At 39.1% G+C, this 15,366-nt stretch overlaps 2 protein-coding genes and 1 long non-coding RNA gene across 3 annotated transcripts; all 3 read right to left on the bottom strand.

The window, feature by feature from the left end:
* Window positions 1-1,165: 1,165 nt before the first annotated feature.
* LOC149681522 (centrosomal protein of 290 kDa-like) lies at window positions 1,166-3,575 on the bottom strand. Its single transcript, XM_089834231.1, has 3 exons — window positions 3,490-3,575; window positions 1,628-1,744; window positions 1,166-1,558 (listed from the first exon to the last, which is right to left on the bottom strand). The coding sequence occupies exons 1-3, from the start codon at window positions 3,523-3,525 to the stop codon at window positions 1,169-1,171; spliced, it is 543 nt and encodes a 180-aa protein (XP_089690357.1). The 5' UTR covers window positions 3,526-3,575; the 3' UTR covers window positions 1,166-1,168.
* Window positions 3,576-5,336: 1,761 nt separating this feature from the next.
* Window positions 5,337-14,781, bottom strand: LOC149681520 (uncharacterized). Its single transcript, XM_089834186.1, has 6 exons — window positions 14,347-14,781; window positions 14,214-14,285; window positions 14,005-14,142; window positions 6,292-6,432; window positions 5,410-5,763; window positions 5,337-5,342 (listed from the first exon to the last, which is right to left on the bottom strand). The coding sequence occupies exons 1-6, from the start codon at window positions 14,437-14,439 to the stop codon at window positions 5,337-5,339; spliced, it is 804 nt and encodes a 267-aa protein (XP_089690312.1). The 5' UTR covers window positions 14,440-14,781.
* Window positions 10,462-13,004, bottom strand: LOC149681521 (uncharacterized). The gene is made up of 2 exons (XR_016365436.1): window positions 10,826-13,004; window positions 10,462-10,703 (listed from the first exon to the last, which is right to left on the bottom strand). It is a non-coding gene; the product is annotated as an uncharacterized LOC149681521 (long non-coding RNA).
* Window positions 14,782-15,366: the final 585 nt, after the last annotated feature.

Genomic DNA, 15,366 nt, shown 5'->3' with positions numbered 1-15,366 from the left:
AGTTGGCTCGAAAATATAGTTCACTTATTTCTTTATTTTCATGTCGTCTGCTATAGTTTAATTCCAAGGCTTAATATAATCTAGTCATTTAGGTAGTCGGGAATCGGCACATTTGTCAAAATGTCAGATTTGAATTTAGCAAACATTTTAGAAAGCTACGAAAAGGATGACTTTTCCCTGATTGATAAAGACGGAAAACTTAAAGGTGCAATAGAATGCATGAAAAACAATATCAAAATTCAACTTAACGAAACTTGAAAATTCCACGACGATTGAACCGAAAGAGCGCTAAAGAACAACCTTTAAGCCTAGTTAAGCAGCCGATTTCTCAATAGTATTCCCCACTATCGCCAGGAGTCGCTACCATCGCGAACTACTTTCCGCTTGTCACGTGACATCAACGATGACCTAATATATCTCTGATTCGATTGGTAGTTGAAAACGAGGCTCACCAACCACCCATTTGTGTCCCCCCTTGCTTCTCATTTTACACGAATACCGTTGCTAAAGGCTGGAAAGGTTTAATGTTCTTCACTTTTCTGATCTATGCGCTTTTGAGTTTAGTGTAATGTTATTCCTATAGAGGGGGTTGTTTGTTTACGTTTTGCTTAATTTCTCGGCCCCTGTTTGTCGTAGCCCTAAGATTTTAGTATGGTTGGATGGGGGACAAATTGAACAATAACATACTCAAATGACATCCCCGTATCTCTAATAGAACCAGCGTTATGAGCCTCCGAAGTATAGTGTAATGTTAATCCTATGGAGGGAATGTTCACGAACATTTTGCTTAATTACTCGGCCCCTGTTTGACACAAATTTCCCTGATTTCCCTGAATTTTAGTAAAAATTCGAAATTCCCCTGAATTTTACCTGAGGTTTTTGTCAACTATTTATTTCCCTGATTTTTCCCGGTTTTCCCTGATTTCCAGGTTTGTATGAACCCTGATCATTGATGGATTTAGAATATGCGTCTCTACGTGAAAATCTTTCTATAATTATTTCTAAATCGAATCAAGTGTACTATACTTATGATTTCGTGAGTTCCAATAAGCAAACCAAGGCTTAACGAAAAGGTAAAAGAGATAGATGGTGGGTAAAATATTAAGTCCGGCCTCCGTTTCCACCCCATTGAAGAGGGGATTGTCGACTACCACGCGAGCACCGGACGCTATGCTATTTTATGCCTTCTTATATAAATCACTTCTTGACTGTACTTCTTTCCTTTTACACTTTTTGTAACACCGTGTATAAACTGTACCATTTCGTATAGCCTCATCCTTTCTAAGGTATCACTGAGTTCTTGATCCTTCATTTTCCATTCCTCTTCTGCAACTTTGAGTTTATTCCTTAATTTCTCCAATGCCAGATTTTTCTCTCGTATTTCATTTTGACTTTCGATCATGGCGCCGAGTCGGCTTCCGGGACTAAGCGGAGCCGATTCTTCATTCTTGTTAAGCCTTAACTCTTCCAGGAGTTTGCTATTTTCTTCCAGATCTCGTGTAGCCAATTGCAATTGCTCTTTCAAAACTTCTATCTGCGCCTCACGATCTTCGACAACCTGCATGATTACACGTTTCGAGGCAGTTAAGGATAAATTTTAAATGCATACGTGGTAATAAAAAAGTACTTTTTTCAATGCCTGTGATTCTGAAACATTCATACTACCAAGATTGAATTCCGACTGAAGTTTCGAAATTAACTGTTGCTGCCTCAAAATTTCTTCTTCTTTGTTCATTAGTACAGTCTGCAAAACAATAAAGGATAAGGATGCTTAAATGTGCTAACCATCGATAAAGCAATACCGAAGGACCAATGGCAGCCCATAGAGCCCCATACTAAGCGACTAAACAACCAATGTTAAGCTTACTTCCCCCTTTTCAGCTCCAAAAATGGAGGGGGGTTAAGAAAAATACTGAGTCAAATCCCGGAAAAAGCTAGCGCCATCTAGACAAAGTAAGACGTCAGCTGCTTCCCTCTTTAGAACGTTGATTCCCCCAAATGCCCCCCACTATCTGGTTTGCTACTATCTGCCGCTAGAAGGCGAACTAACAAGTATTTTACAACTTTCTCTCTCTTCCATCCGTCCTTCAGCATTGCTTTGTCCATGTGCTAACAGTCTTGAACAAAACTGTGCTCAGCAACATTTTTTTTAACATCAGCTGATTTGCTAATCGGCTAGCTTTCATGACAAATTATTTCCATGAAAGCCATTTCAGTAATACGGTTTTTAGAATGGCTCATCCAAGAAAATTGATTTTACCTAAGACCATGGACTGGAATGGAGATACAGTGCGTGGTTTTTTTTGGGGTAGCGCCTCTCTAGCGCCACGCCGCGACCAATATTGGAACTTTTTCGACTCAAACCATAGCCATTACATGATCTGAGTCGAAAAGTTTTGGGAATCTCCCGCTAGGGGCGACGACAGACGATGCCATTGGAGGAACAGGGGTTTTTAAGCTTATCATTTCAGTCCATCTGTGTTTGATGGTATAAAATTGTACCTTCATTCTTTTTGAATAAGACCCCCTTTTGAAAAGGTTTAAAGGCTCAGGGGAACCCGGCAACTTGCTTTGAAGGTCCCGTCACGCGCATATTAAGTTGATAAGCGCGAGGTTATTGGTGCGATATTATGCGCTAGCGATTTTGGTAGGCTCGGCATTGACTTGAGGAAAACTGCCATTGGATCCCAGGATTCCTTTAGGTTTTATTTTTTTCGGAAAGGTCTATACAACTAAAAAAACTAATTGTTTGAATTCCATAACAATTATTTGCGTTGTTTCTCGTGCATTATGGGTAGGAGGTGTTCTCAGTTATTAACTGGATAAATAAGTGACGTAACGTTCAACGGGACTAAACAAGGAGAAGTTGAGCAGGTGAAATTACTAACCAATAGGAAGCTAGAAGCCGTATGCGATCTACTGTACCCCATAGATGTCGCGGAAATCGCTTACATCCAATCATGGATTAACTAACGCTAGGGATTGTTCACTAACCGGGTTTCCCATGTATTGCTATCGCCAACTACTTGTTCCGAATTATTCCTTGATTCCCCTCTTCATTCCCCCAAATTATTGGACCAAAACGGATGTAGATATAGCGCCATCTCTAGGCAATTTGGCAAAATGAATCGTTTTTGCGGATTTTAAAGATGGCGGCGCCCAATTTTAGGCGGGATTTCAATTTTTGACGTCATAGGACACGTGGAATTTGGTCCAATGTTCTTATAACTTCCTGTTAGGGATAGTAACTGCGGCTAGGGAGCGTTTGGAACATGTATACTTTATCTTTTAGGGGAACGAACAATCCCTAGCGTTAGTTAATCCATGATCCAATTCATCCCATTCCCTTCCCATTTTACTAACTACCTCGAATCAGCTAATTCCCGATATGTATTTTCCCGTCTATTCCAGTAGCATCATGAAATATTACCAGGGATAGACTTCTAAAATTAAATCTATCCCTGACATTACATAAATTGAGTTAATTACCTTCCATTCTTCAACTCTGCGACTGACAGTCTCCATAATTTCATCATCAACTTCTCCCTTTTGAGAAAGTTGACCTTTTAAGTCTTCAATCTAAGATTTGAAATGACTTAACTCTGATTCGTATGAAATTAATTATTAAATAAAATAATTACCTCACTGGCAAGAAGCATTTTCTGCTCCATTATGAGTTTTAATTGAGATTCGCTTTCATCATAAGCTTCCTAAAATGTACATGAATTAAATGGAACGAAAATGAACGTTACTAATCTAGCGTATGACGATTTAATAAGTGGAACTAACTTTCAGTTTTATGTACTCATCGGTGGTTTTCTCCATTTGATCTACCGCTTCAATTAGTTTCTCGTGTAATTGACTTTTTTGTGATCGTAGTTCAGAGTTCTCACTTTCCAGAGTCTGTAAGATGTTTGAAATTCAATCATAAGTTTGCTACTGGTTACTGAGAGCTTTTCATGAAGTGACGTAGGTGAAACGTCATAGATTCTCGTAAAGCGACGCCTGGTGAGGCTCTGTGAAAGGCTTGGTAATGTAAAACCGAATGCAGTCAATTCTCGCGTCGTCATTCTCGAACTAGCTCTCAGTAAGTCTCTAGCATTACCAAATATAGTTAGTGTCATACTTATGGAACGTATCTTATAAACTTATGATGAAACATAGGCCCATATAAACTACTAGGACGTGCCGCGCACGGTCCCATATTGTTGTTGCTTTCTGGTGGAAAAGACATTAAGCTTACACCTGGCTCTTGTTAATAGAATTTATCGCGCGCGATGTCAAAACATTGTCGCCTTCAGATGAAAAATATCTGTTGCAAGCGACAGGCGGTTGCTACTAGAGCGTCAAAAGTGGAACGTCATAACAGTGTCGCCTTCTGGGGGAAAAGGTCTGAAGCTTTTCAATAGGGTGTACCTCACTGTACCACGACTCCACGAGGGACATCAAACCAGTGTCGCCTTCTTGTGGAAAAATAAAGGTTTGTAATTCGCGTCCTTCGATTGCTGTGAAAGCGTGCAACGTGCGACGTCATAACGGTGTCGCCTTCTGGCGGAAAATATCCTCAACTTGCTACTGGCGTTTGTTTAATAGAGCACACTGCGAAAATACCTGTGGTTCACGACTGGCAGTTAATATAAAAGCGTGATATGTTCCACGTCAAAACAGAGTCGCCCTCTGTTGGAATCGATCTTTAGTTAGCTAATCGATCTTTAGTTAGCTAATGGTCGTTGCTACTAGGAAGTACCACATGTCACGTCAAAACTTTCCCGCAATCTGTTGGAAACGAGCTGTACTTCACGATTAGCAATGGTTAATATTATAACAGTGTCGTTCTTTTCAAGATATCGCCAAAACGTCATTGAAACCGCAGATTTTAAAATAGATATTATTCAAAACAAATGACTCCATTTGGTAAAAAAAATGTTGACGTCGGAAATGAATGATATCAAGTGGCCTTGCATGAGGATTGATACGAATAAAGGCAGAAGTAGGATAAGGGACTAGAAGCAAAGAGCTCTAGTATTGGTAATAGAACCTGGCACTAGTGAACAAATTTGAGGATTTTATGCCGCTTCCATCGCGCCTACACTAGAGAGAAAAAAATTGGTCAAGTTCCAAAAACATTTCCTATCCCCTTCCCCTCAACCTAAAGCCGCGGAACACGGACGCGGGTGCTTGAATCTAGTTCGGCTGTCTACCGCCACGAGCGTCTCACGTTTTGGAGGGACAATTCAGAAACAGCTACCAGAGGGCCAACCGTTGGTGTGTTATCAAGAATATTCACTTTCGCCGAGTGAAGAATTTGGTTACCTCGATACTTCTAGTCCCTTATCCTACTTCTGACAAAGGGGAACTCCAAAACAAAATTCAAAACAAAAAAATTATAGACAGATACCAAAAATATACCTTTATATCATTTAGAAGTTGATGAATTTCTGCGTTTTTAACTTTAATCTTTGCCAAGAGCTCTTTCTCTTTCATTTTGCAGCTTTCTTCTTTCGATACTTCAACATTCTTCATCATCTCTTTGCTTTCTTCCAGTTGTTCTTGCAACTTCTCGATCTCGTCACCAGGGGAGTGCCAACATGAGCCAAAATTTTCCACTGGAGCGGGGGCAAAATGGCTGCCTAATGTTAAAGTCCCATAGAGTTGAACATTTGAGCGGGGGCTATCGCCCCCGCTGCCCCCGTAGTTGGCACGCCCTTGCTCGTCACGCAAGATACTCTGCTCCTCTTCGTGCTTCTCAACCATTTTAAGAGCCTAAGTACAATTAGAAAAAAAAAATTAACAATCCAAGCTTTCTCTGAAGTCTGAAATCAACCGAGAAGATTTTACAGGGTTGCCACGGAATTTTCAGAACCAAATTCCCTGACTTTTCCAGGTTTTCGCTGACCTTTTTAGGCCGAAAGTGTGAATGTTTACAGCACGTTTTAAGTGTTTATAATTAAACTCTCTACATTAAGTTTTCCAATGTATTTTTCGCCCCAAAATGAATAAGAAACATTTCAACTATAAATAACAGTCTAAGAGATTTTTTAGAGAGCATTTACTTTATAGAAACAATTCGAGACATTTTTAAGGATTGTTCTAGAGTTTTCTGTGTTAAGAGAGGATGAGGATAAACTTTCATTACTCTTTCAATAGAGACTTATCCCCAGAAATTTTAGCCACTAAAATAAAATTCCCTGACTTTTCCCTGACCTTTTCGGCCCATTTTAAAATTCCCTGACTTTTCCAGGTTTTCCCTGACCCGTGGCAGCCCTGTTGTAACTGGTGAACTGTTCACACTTTCTCAAACTCTCGTTTGGTTCTCCTGATTTCAGTCTTCTTCGATTCAATTTCTTTACTCAAAGTCAAGTTTTCCTGTTCGAGTTCCTCGTTTCGAAGATTATGTTTCAGAAGCGACGTATCACTGCCTTTTCTCGAACCCTAAATATAAGAGTAATTAAATAAGTTTTATTTCATGATGAACATGAGTCATAATTTCTAGACTGAAAAGAAAAGTTCAGATAATATAACATTATTATCCCTCAAAGAACGGCTTTTTTCTAAATATCAAAGGAAGAATATCATCAAAAATACTTGATGTACGAGGTTACCTCCCACTTTTTAAATGTTAGTAGTTTTTGACAAGCGCCATCTAGTGAGCGAATTCTGTACTTTGATTTTATTCCGTATTTTAAAAATGGCCGCGGACAACAACAATCTTTATGACACAGAGTTAACCCTTTGTCAGGTCCCGAATGAAGTTTGCAAACGCGCGATCTCCACTCCCTTAAATCCCTATCACTACTTTTACAGCCAAGAACGGAACATGTTCTACCCCAACTTGCCACTTTTATTTTTCAAAACATACTAATCACCAATGAGAATTAAAAAATATGTTCAAATCACCGGATTCACCGCGCCAAAGGATTTCAGACGATGGTTTTGAACTTCCTGCTTTTGAACGCTAGATGGCTTTAAGCACCGACGTTTAAAGAGACAAAAATACCGAATTTTACGCTTTACTTCGACGCTAGATGGCGGTATCAAAAACTACTAAGACGCAATGGCAGCCCCCTTGGAATTTGCCTGGTAAACGACGTATAAATTATCTCTTATTACAAAATAATTAGCATTTAAATAGGCTTATAAACGAGGACTACTGCCTCGCCATCCGCCATTGGTTTAGTGGCGTCTGCTAAATCGAACCCCCTTACCTCTCTCAGCTGGTGAGAATTCAACCAATCCCGTTACTCCCATTGGTTGTTTGGAGTCTGCTAAACTGAACCACTTACTCCTACGGGATTGGCTGAATTCTAACAGGCTTGTAACCGATTTGCTGTAAAAGCGAGGTTACAGAGTGAAATAATGAGCTCAACACCAATAATACTATGTTTGAACTCTTTTATTAGGTTCTTGGGTTAGTACTTGTTACAGAATATAATTAAATAAATGAATAACAAAATAAGTGATAGTGGCTAACTGGCTATTTACCCATGTGATAGGATGGGTAGTGAGAGCGCCAGACTAGGGGTGTGCCTTTAGGAGATAGCTATATAAGCAACACTTTCTAGGGTTAAAGTAGAGCCAGTTGAGTTCCATCTTAGGCCTACTGAAGTGATGGCACGAACAGAGAGAGTTAACGCCCTTAAACTAGTCATACGGACTGAATCACTGGATTGCCTCGTAGAAGGTCAATCTACCCTACATCTAAACAGGTCTTAGCTTAGATGGTGAATACGGCCTAAGGCCTACCGTACTAGCTAACTAACTCTCTACTAACACCAACAACTATCCTGGATAAACTGCCACTCTATCAGGATACTATCAGGATGACTAATGAGACAGACTGCTTAACAGACTGCACCAAGATGAAACTGTACTCTGACTCTAAAGCACAGCTGACCGGACTTATATAGCCCTAGCAATAGGCCTGGCTCAATATAGGGGCGCTCACCAAAGGTACAATATGAGACGCCACCTAGTGTTCAACTAATCTATTTTGGGGTTAAAAAGTCTTAATATAAAAAACTTGAGATTAGAGATCAAAGGGAGCCGGACATAAGCTTAGCTAAGTGTGATTGTGAAGGCTCAGTAGCGCATCTGCTACAGGCTCAGAGACCTAATCGTAAGGTATGGTTAAGAGGTTCTGGCTAGCAGACGCCACTAAACCAATAGCAGATGGCGCAGTAGTCCTTGATTATTTTTAAGACTATTTAAATCCTAATTATTTTGTATCAAAGAGATCATTTATTTTTTATAAAATTTTTCCTTTTATACTTAGAAAAGACCATTCTTTAAAGGTATAATGTTATGCTACTTTTCCTTTAATCAATTAAAATGAACTTGTTTTTCTACTTCCCCTTACGAAAATAATGGGTCTTCATTTAGGAGCAGTTTAGACCAATTGCTTTTTTCACGTTGTTAAGAGGTTTAAGACCTCTTCTAGACATCTAGAATACTTCTATTTGAGGTCTTTTAGAAGTATTCTAGACGTCTAGAAGAGGTCTTAAACCTCTTAATAATTTGCACCTGCGCGAAACCATTTTTAGTCTGATTTTAAGATGGTCTACAGACCTCTGTTTAGAATAGCCCTATACAACGTCTGTTAAAAGTATGGTTAGAAGATGTCCCTGAGAGGTCTGATTGGAAAATGCTCTATAGAAGTCTGAATATTAGATGCTCTGTAGAAGTCTGAATAGATGATGCTCTGTAGAAGTCTGAATAGAAGATGCTCTGTAGAAGTCTGAATAGAAGATGTTCTCGAGAAGTCTGAATAGAAGATGTTCTCGAGAAGTCTGAATGGAAGATGCTCTGTAGAAGTCTGAATGGAAGATGCTCTGTAGAAGTCTGAATGGAAGATGCTCTGTAGAAGTCTGAATGGAAGATGTTCTCGAGAAGTCTGAATGGAAGATGTTCTCGAGAAGTCTGAATGGAAGATGTTCTCGAGAAGTCTGAATGGAAGATGTTCTCGAGAAGTCTGAATGGAAGATGTTCTCGAGAAGTCTGAATGGAAGATGTTCTCGAGAAGACTGAATGGAAGATGTTCTCGAGAAGCCTGAATGGAAGATGTTCTCGAGAAGCCTGAATGGAAGATGTTCTCGAGAAGCCTGAATGGAAGATGTTCTCGAGAAGCCTGAATGGAAGATGTTCTCGAGAAGCCTGAATGGAAGATGCTCTGTAGAAGTCTGAATGGAAGATGCTCTGTAGAAGTCTGAATGGAAGATGCTCTGTAGAAGTCTGAATGGAAGATGTTCTCGAGAAGTCTGAATGGAAGATGTTCTCGAGAAGTCTGAATGGAAGATGTTCTCGAGAAGTCTGAATGGAAGATGTTCTCGAGAAGACTGAATGGAAGATGTTCTCGAGAAGCCTGAATGGAAGATGTTCTCGAGAAGCCTGAATGGAAGATGTTCTCGAGAAGCCTGAATGGAAGATGTTCTCGAGAAGCCTGAATGGAAGATGCTCTCGAGAAGCCTGAATGGAAGATGCTCTCGAGAAGCCTGAATGGAAGATGCTCTGTAGAAGTCTGAATGGAAGATGCTCTGTAGAAGTCTGAATGGAAGATGCTCTGTAGAAGTCTGAATGGAAGATGTTCTCGAGAAGTCTGAATGGAAGATGTTCTCGAGAAGTCTGAATGGAAGATGTTCTCGAGAAGTCTGAATGGAAGATGTTCTCGAGAAGTCTGAATGGAAGATGTTCTCGAGAAGTCTGAATGGAAGATGTTCTCGAGAAGTCTGAATGGAAGATGTTCTCGAGAAGTCTGAATGGAAGATGTTCTCGAGAAGTCTGAATGGACGATGTTCTTGAGAAGACTGAATGGAAGATGTTCTCTAGAAGCCTGAATGGAAGATGTTCTCGAGAAGCCTGAATGGAAGATGTTCTCGAGAAGCCTGAATGGAAGATGCTCTCGAGAAGCCTGAATGGAAGATGCTCTCGAGAAGCCTGAATGGAAGATGCTCTCGAGAAGCCTGATTGGAAGATGCTCTCCAGAATTCTGAATGGAAGATGCTCTCGAGACGTCTGATTAGAGGATAAATTCAAGTCGTCCGATGTTTAGGAGAAATTCGGGCTGAGTCACGCAATAAACGTACATAATATTTTTTCAATCATCACAATAAGTTTAAGCATTTTATTTTAGGTATTTTTATTTAAATGATAATGTCTTCAATGTCACTCCCACTTTGTTGCTCAACGGCGACGGACTTGCCTTTCCCAATAGATTCTTCATTTGAATCATCTGCTCTGCTGCATGGCTACAATAATCGGAATTATTTCACTATCATTTAAAACTTAGATCACCATAGAAGAATAAATCTTTTTTTTTTAGATTTACTATTTTTCGTTGTTTATAATCTCAATTAAGTTGGCCATTTCAGATATTTCAGGCGTCGTTGGTAAAATCTATAAATATTTACATGCCACGAATAGAATATTAAGTATACTTTTCCCTGCTTACTATTAAAACAGCATACCATATTTACTTGGTACAATTTAGTCAAACGATGCAGGTTTAGTATGAAAATTAATCCGATGATACATGACAGATCTTTTAAAAACGGGAATATGGAAGCGCGAAAAAACCGTTATGTACATAACCGGCAGGCTCTCACCCGACTGTGGCTCGATGCTCGAACATTCATTTCCCGCCTTTTTATTATACTTCCACGCATGCGTCAGGCTGTTTCTAGGCTAGAAACCTCTTATTTTTAGACCTTCTCACGCTTTCATGTTTTTTCCTTTAACCTTCTACAGTATGCATGTTCATTTCCCGCCTTTTTATTATACTTCCACGCATGCGTCAGGCTGTTTCTAGGCTAGAAACATCTTATTTTTAGACCTCACGCTTTCATGTTTTTTCCTTTGACCTATCTACAGTCTGCATGTTCATTTCCCGCCTTTTTCTTACACAACCTGGCTGTTTCTAGGCTAAAAACCTCTTATTTTTGGAACTTAAGCAAAAAGTCTCAAGCTTTAATTTCTAGACCTACAGTCTGCCCTTTTAAAGGTACTTATTTTAGACCTTTTAAACTGTTCGAACGGAAAACTTATACGAGTTTAACGCTGCTAAGAATGAAAAGACATAACTGTTTCATTGCATACCAAAATAGCGACGGTGGCTTAGATTAAGGATAAATTATTTCTTTCTTAAACACGAACCCCCCCCCCCTTCAACCGAACCCCAGAATATTTTGCTATTGTTAAGAAACTGATAGTTGATGATTGCTTTACAACGGAGACCTAGCCTTCTTAAATCGACATCCCATAAAAATGGTTGTTTACACTAGAAATGATGGCGCAGAAATAATTTCTGTCAATAATATTAATTCGCATCAGACTTCTGTTTGGGTTTGGGATGATATTTTTCTAAATGACATTGTTAACGTGTTGGAATATGACAAGATCATGAATAAACATAGACGTCTGAAAATGTAGATCATGATTTTCTGCGTCTATAAGGACTTGCAGCTTACGACGTTATCCTTAACCCTGAGCATAAGCGTCTATAAGACTGCTTAAACATCTTAATATTAGACCGGACTGAAAAACGTACCTCTTGGAAAGAGGTAGAATTAAAACCTCTAAGTTGGTCTACAAGGGCAACAGATTTTGGGTGTCTTCTTTAACCCTGAACATAGGCGTCTTTAAGACGTCTTAAATATCTTAATGTTAGACTGGACTAAAGAACCTCTTGGAAAGAGGAAGAATGAAGACCTCTAAGTTGGTCTACAAGGGCAACCGTTTTTAGATGTCATCCTTAACCATGAAAATAGGCGTCCTTAAGACGTCTTAAACATCTTATCTTGGACCGGACTGAAGAAACTCTTCGAAAGAGGAAAAAAGTAGGACCTCTATGTTGGTCTACAAGAGCAACAGAATTTAGATGTCATCCTTAACCATGAAAATAGGCGTCCTTAAGACTTCTTTAAACATCTTAATGTTAGACCGGACTGAAGAACCTCTTCGAAAGAGGAAAAAGTAGGACCTCTATGTTGGTCTACAAGAGCAACAGAATTTAGATGTCATCCTTAACAATGAAAATAGGCGTCTTTAAGACTTCTTTAAACATCTTATCTTAGACCGGACTGAAGAACCTCTTCGAAAGAGGAAAAAGTAGGACCTCTATGTTGGTCTACAAGAGCAACAGAATTTAGATGTCATCCTTAACCATGAAAATAGGCGTCCTTAAGACGTCTTAAACATCTTATCTTAGACCGGACTGAAGAAACTCTTCAAAAGAGGAAAAAAGTAGGACCTCTATGTTGGTCTACAAGAGCAACAGAATTTAGATGTCATCCTTAACAATGAAAATAGGCGTCTTTAAGACTTCTTTAAACATCTTAATGTTAGACCGGACTGAAGAACCTCTTCGAAAGAGGAAAAAGTAGGACCTCTATGTTGGTCTACAAGGGCAACCGTTTTAAGATGTCATCTTTAATCCTGAACATAGGCGACTTTAAGACGTCTAAACATCTTAATGTTAGACCGGACTGAAGAACCTCTTAGAAAGAGGAAGAACGAAGACCTCTAAGTTGGTCTATAAGGGCAACCGATTTTAGATGTCATCTTTAACACTGAACATAGGCGTCTTTAAAACGTCTAAACATCTTAATGTTAGACCGGACTGAAGAACATCTTGGAAAGAGGAAGAATTAAGACCTCTAAGTTGGTCTACAAGGGCAACCGATTTTAGATGTCATCTTTAACCCTGAACATGGGCGTCTTTAAGACGTCTTAAGCATCTTAATGTTAGACTGGACTAAAGAACCTCTTGGAAAAAGGAAAAAGTAGGACCTTTATGTTGGTCTGTAATTTAGGGAATCCAGAATTGCTCTTGGCTAAGACCGTGCAAAGACGTATCATAAGCCTAAAATGGATCTTAAGTTAGACCATCTTAAAACTAAACCTAAATATTGGTCTTATAATAGCCTAAAATAAACCTTCGATCATCCCTATTTTTAACTTAGACGAATCAAGAACAAAATAAGACTTCTTTTAGCGTTTAAAGTGCAAGAATAGACCATGTTTAGACCGATTTATTTTCGTAAGGGATCATTATCCCTTTGTTTAAAAGGAATTTTACATTGGGATTAATATTAAAGTAATTAATAATAGGGTCACAACTGGTCTTAAACCGGAGCCTCCGAAATGATCTAGGCCCATGCATGTCAAATTTTATGTGGGGAAATATCCAGTTTGTTAAGGAAAATATTTTCACCATATATGTGTACGAGATGGCGCATAATTGACCGTTGTGACAGGGGTCTTCCTTAAATTATCCTTGATATTTTAGGGGTCAATCATAAAATTTTTATGATAGAGAAAAGTTTCATCCTAAAATTAACGTAAATGTTTTTGGTGCTATTCACTTTTTATTGAATCTTTCGGTTAGATTGTATTGATGACAACAAAATAAATTATTTCAATTAAAATAATTCAGTAAGAGTTATAAAAACGTATACTTACAATCCGCGACCTTGGCCCAAAGCAGTCGACAGGGTCACGGGGTTGAACTTTGTTTATTTTACGGTAATATAAGCGCCCCCAAGCGTAAAACCACGGCGAACTAAATTGGTTAAAAAAATATTCTAGCTTCGCGACACGCATGGGCCTAGTTCATCTCGGAGGCTCCGCTTAAGCTCTTAATGAAGAATCAAAGGGTCACTGCTTGTGACATAATCCTTTGCCTTTCTCTTGTGACAAGTGTAAATATTCCAAACCATTTGCAACCCAAGCTTTTGGGGCATAAGCCGCATAATCAATCCCAAACCTGAACTAGATTTTTACGAAGTACAAAACTCTACCTACATGATACAAATACCAACTGAAAATAATTTTCCACAAGACAACACAACAACACAGACAACTCAATAGAGCTATTTCAGTGGGGGGAAAATTTCGTCTGCTACAAAAATTGGGCCTGCCTTTGAGTGTAGGGCGGCCATTTTATGAGGGTTTTCTCTATGGGCAAATAGCATTGGTGACGTAGCCATTACCCCCTCTGAAATAGCTCTATACCTTGACATTCTCCAACTCATCCTTCAGATCTTCAATCTCGGCTAAAAGCTCCTTTTCATGACGAGCGCTCAGTCTTCCTTGATTCTTGGCCATTTGCTCCAATTCTTCCATCGCAACCTCCGCTTGCAACCCTTTCAGCTTGAACACGATGTGATTTATTTATTTTATCTTAACTCTAATTAAAGTTTGTTTTCTTAAAGAACTTATACCTGCAAAACTGCTTTTGACACCAGAAAGAGCTTATGCAGTCTTTTGGGATCATCTTCGTTTGATGGCTTAAACTTTAATAATATAGGTTAATTAAAACCAATGGCAAATTTATATTCTAATTAGGGTACTTACATTAATTATTTTTTTGTAGAAACTTTCGGCTAAATCGTCATTTATATCCTGAAGATTGCATTTGTCAATTTCGTTCCAATCAATAGGCGCCATGTGAACAGCGGAAGTGCAAACTTATAGGGTAATGGCAGCCGTCTGCCTTCGACTGTATTAAGCTCTATGGGGAAATAACATGGGGTGCCATTAATCTATATTGCATGTGTTATTGTTATTTATTTTTAGGTAGTCATTGTCTTCTTTTCACAAATTTGTTATTTACCATGTGTACCAATAATAATAGAGGTTATTAAAAAATACGAACACCATGGAATCCATGTAACACACAACCACAGGGTTCCACTTTACAATTTTGAAATTCGAGTTGAAAAATCCAAGTTGACTTAACCCAGGCTCGGACACAATGTGGCACTACGAATCGTCGAAGTAACTAGGGTGCTTCCCCGGATATTGCTCGTGAAATGCTCTTCTAGCATTATAAACATACCAAAAACGGAGTAGTCACATCATCATCTAAATGAACTTAGTCAATTTTATTATATCTTATCTTTTGATTATTGTCTCAACGTTTCAATCAATTAGCCTGTTTTGAAAAGCCTTGGTAGAAGCTGTCTGCTTAGCCACTTCTATGTCTTCTTCGGTCTGCTACAAACATTTCTGTTTGTTATGTTTCCATAGCAACGAAAGTAACAAAGAGCTGGACATAGGAAATCTTACAGCAGTTCCATTGCAGTCTGCTATAGAGTGCTACTGCTACCACGAAGCTAGGGGGGAAAAACTGTGACGTCAATATTGGATCCCGAATTTGTATTGCCCAAGCTGACGACTTCTCGCGACTGCCAATATGGTCGCCTGAAAATAAGGTAAGAGATAAGACCATGTGACGTCACTATAAAGTTCGTGGTAACACACTATTTGAATCTGAAATCAGGCTCTATATAAGCATGAACGCTGGATCTCTAAAGGGACCGGAAAACGCCCGCCTTCCACTGTACAAACCGATACCTCTCTAGCATAGCATTG

This window comes from Phalangium opilio, unplaced genomic scaffold, assembly GCF_054372755.1.
Source record: "Phalangium opilio isolate 3A_F unplaced genomic scaffold, DU_Popi_V2 ptg000038l_1, whole genome shotgun sequence".
Classification (NCBI taxonomy): Eukaryota; Metazoa; Arthropoda; class Arachnida; order Opiliones; family Phalangiidae; genus Phalangium; species Phalangium opilio.
This window is presented reverse-complemented; position numbering and strand designations above follow the sequence as displayed.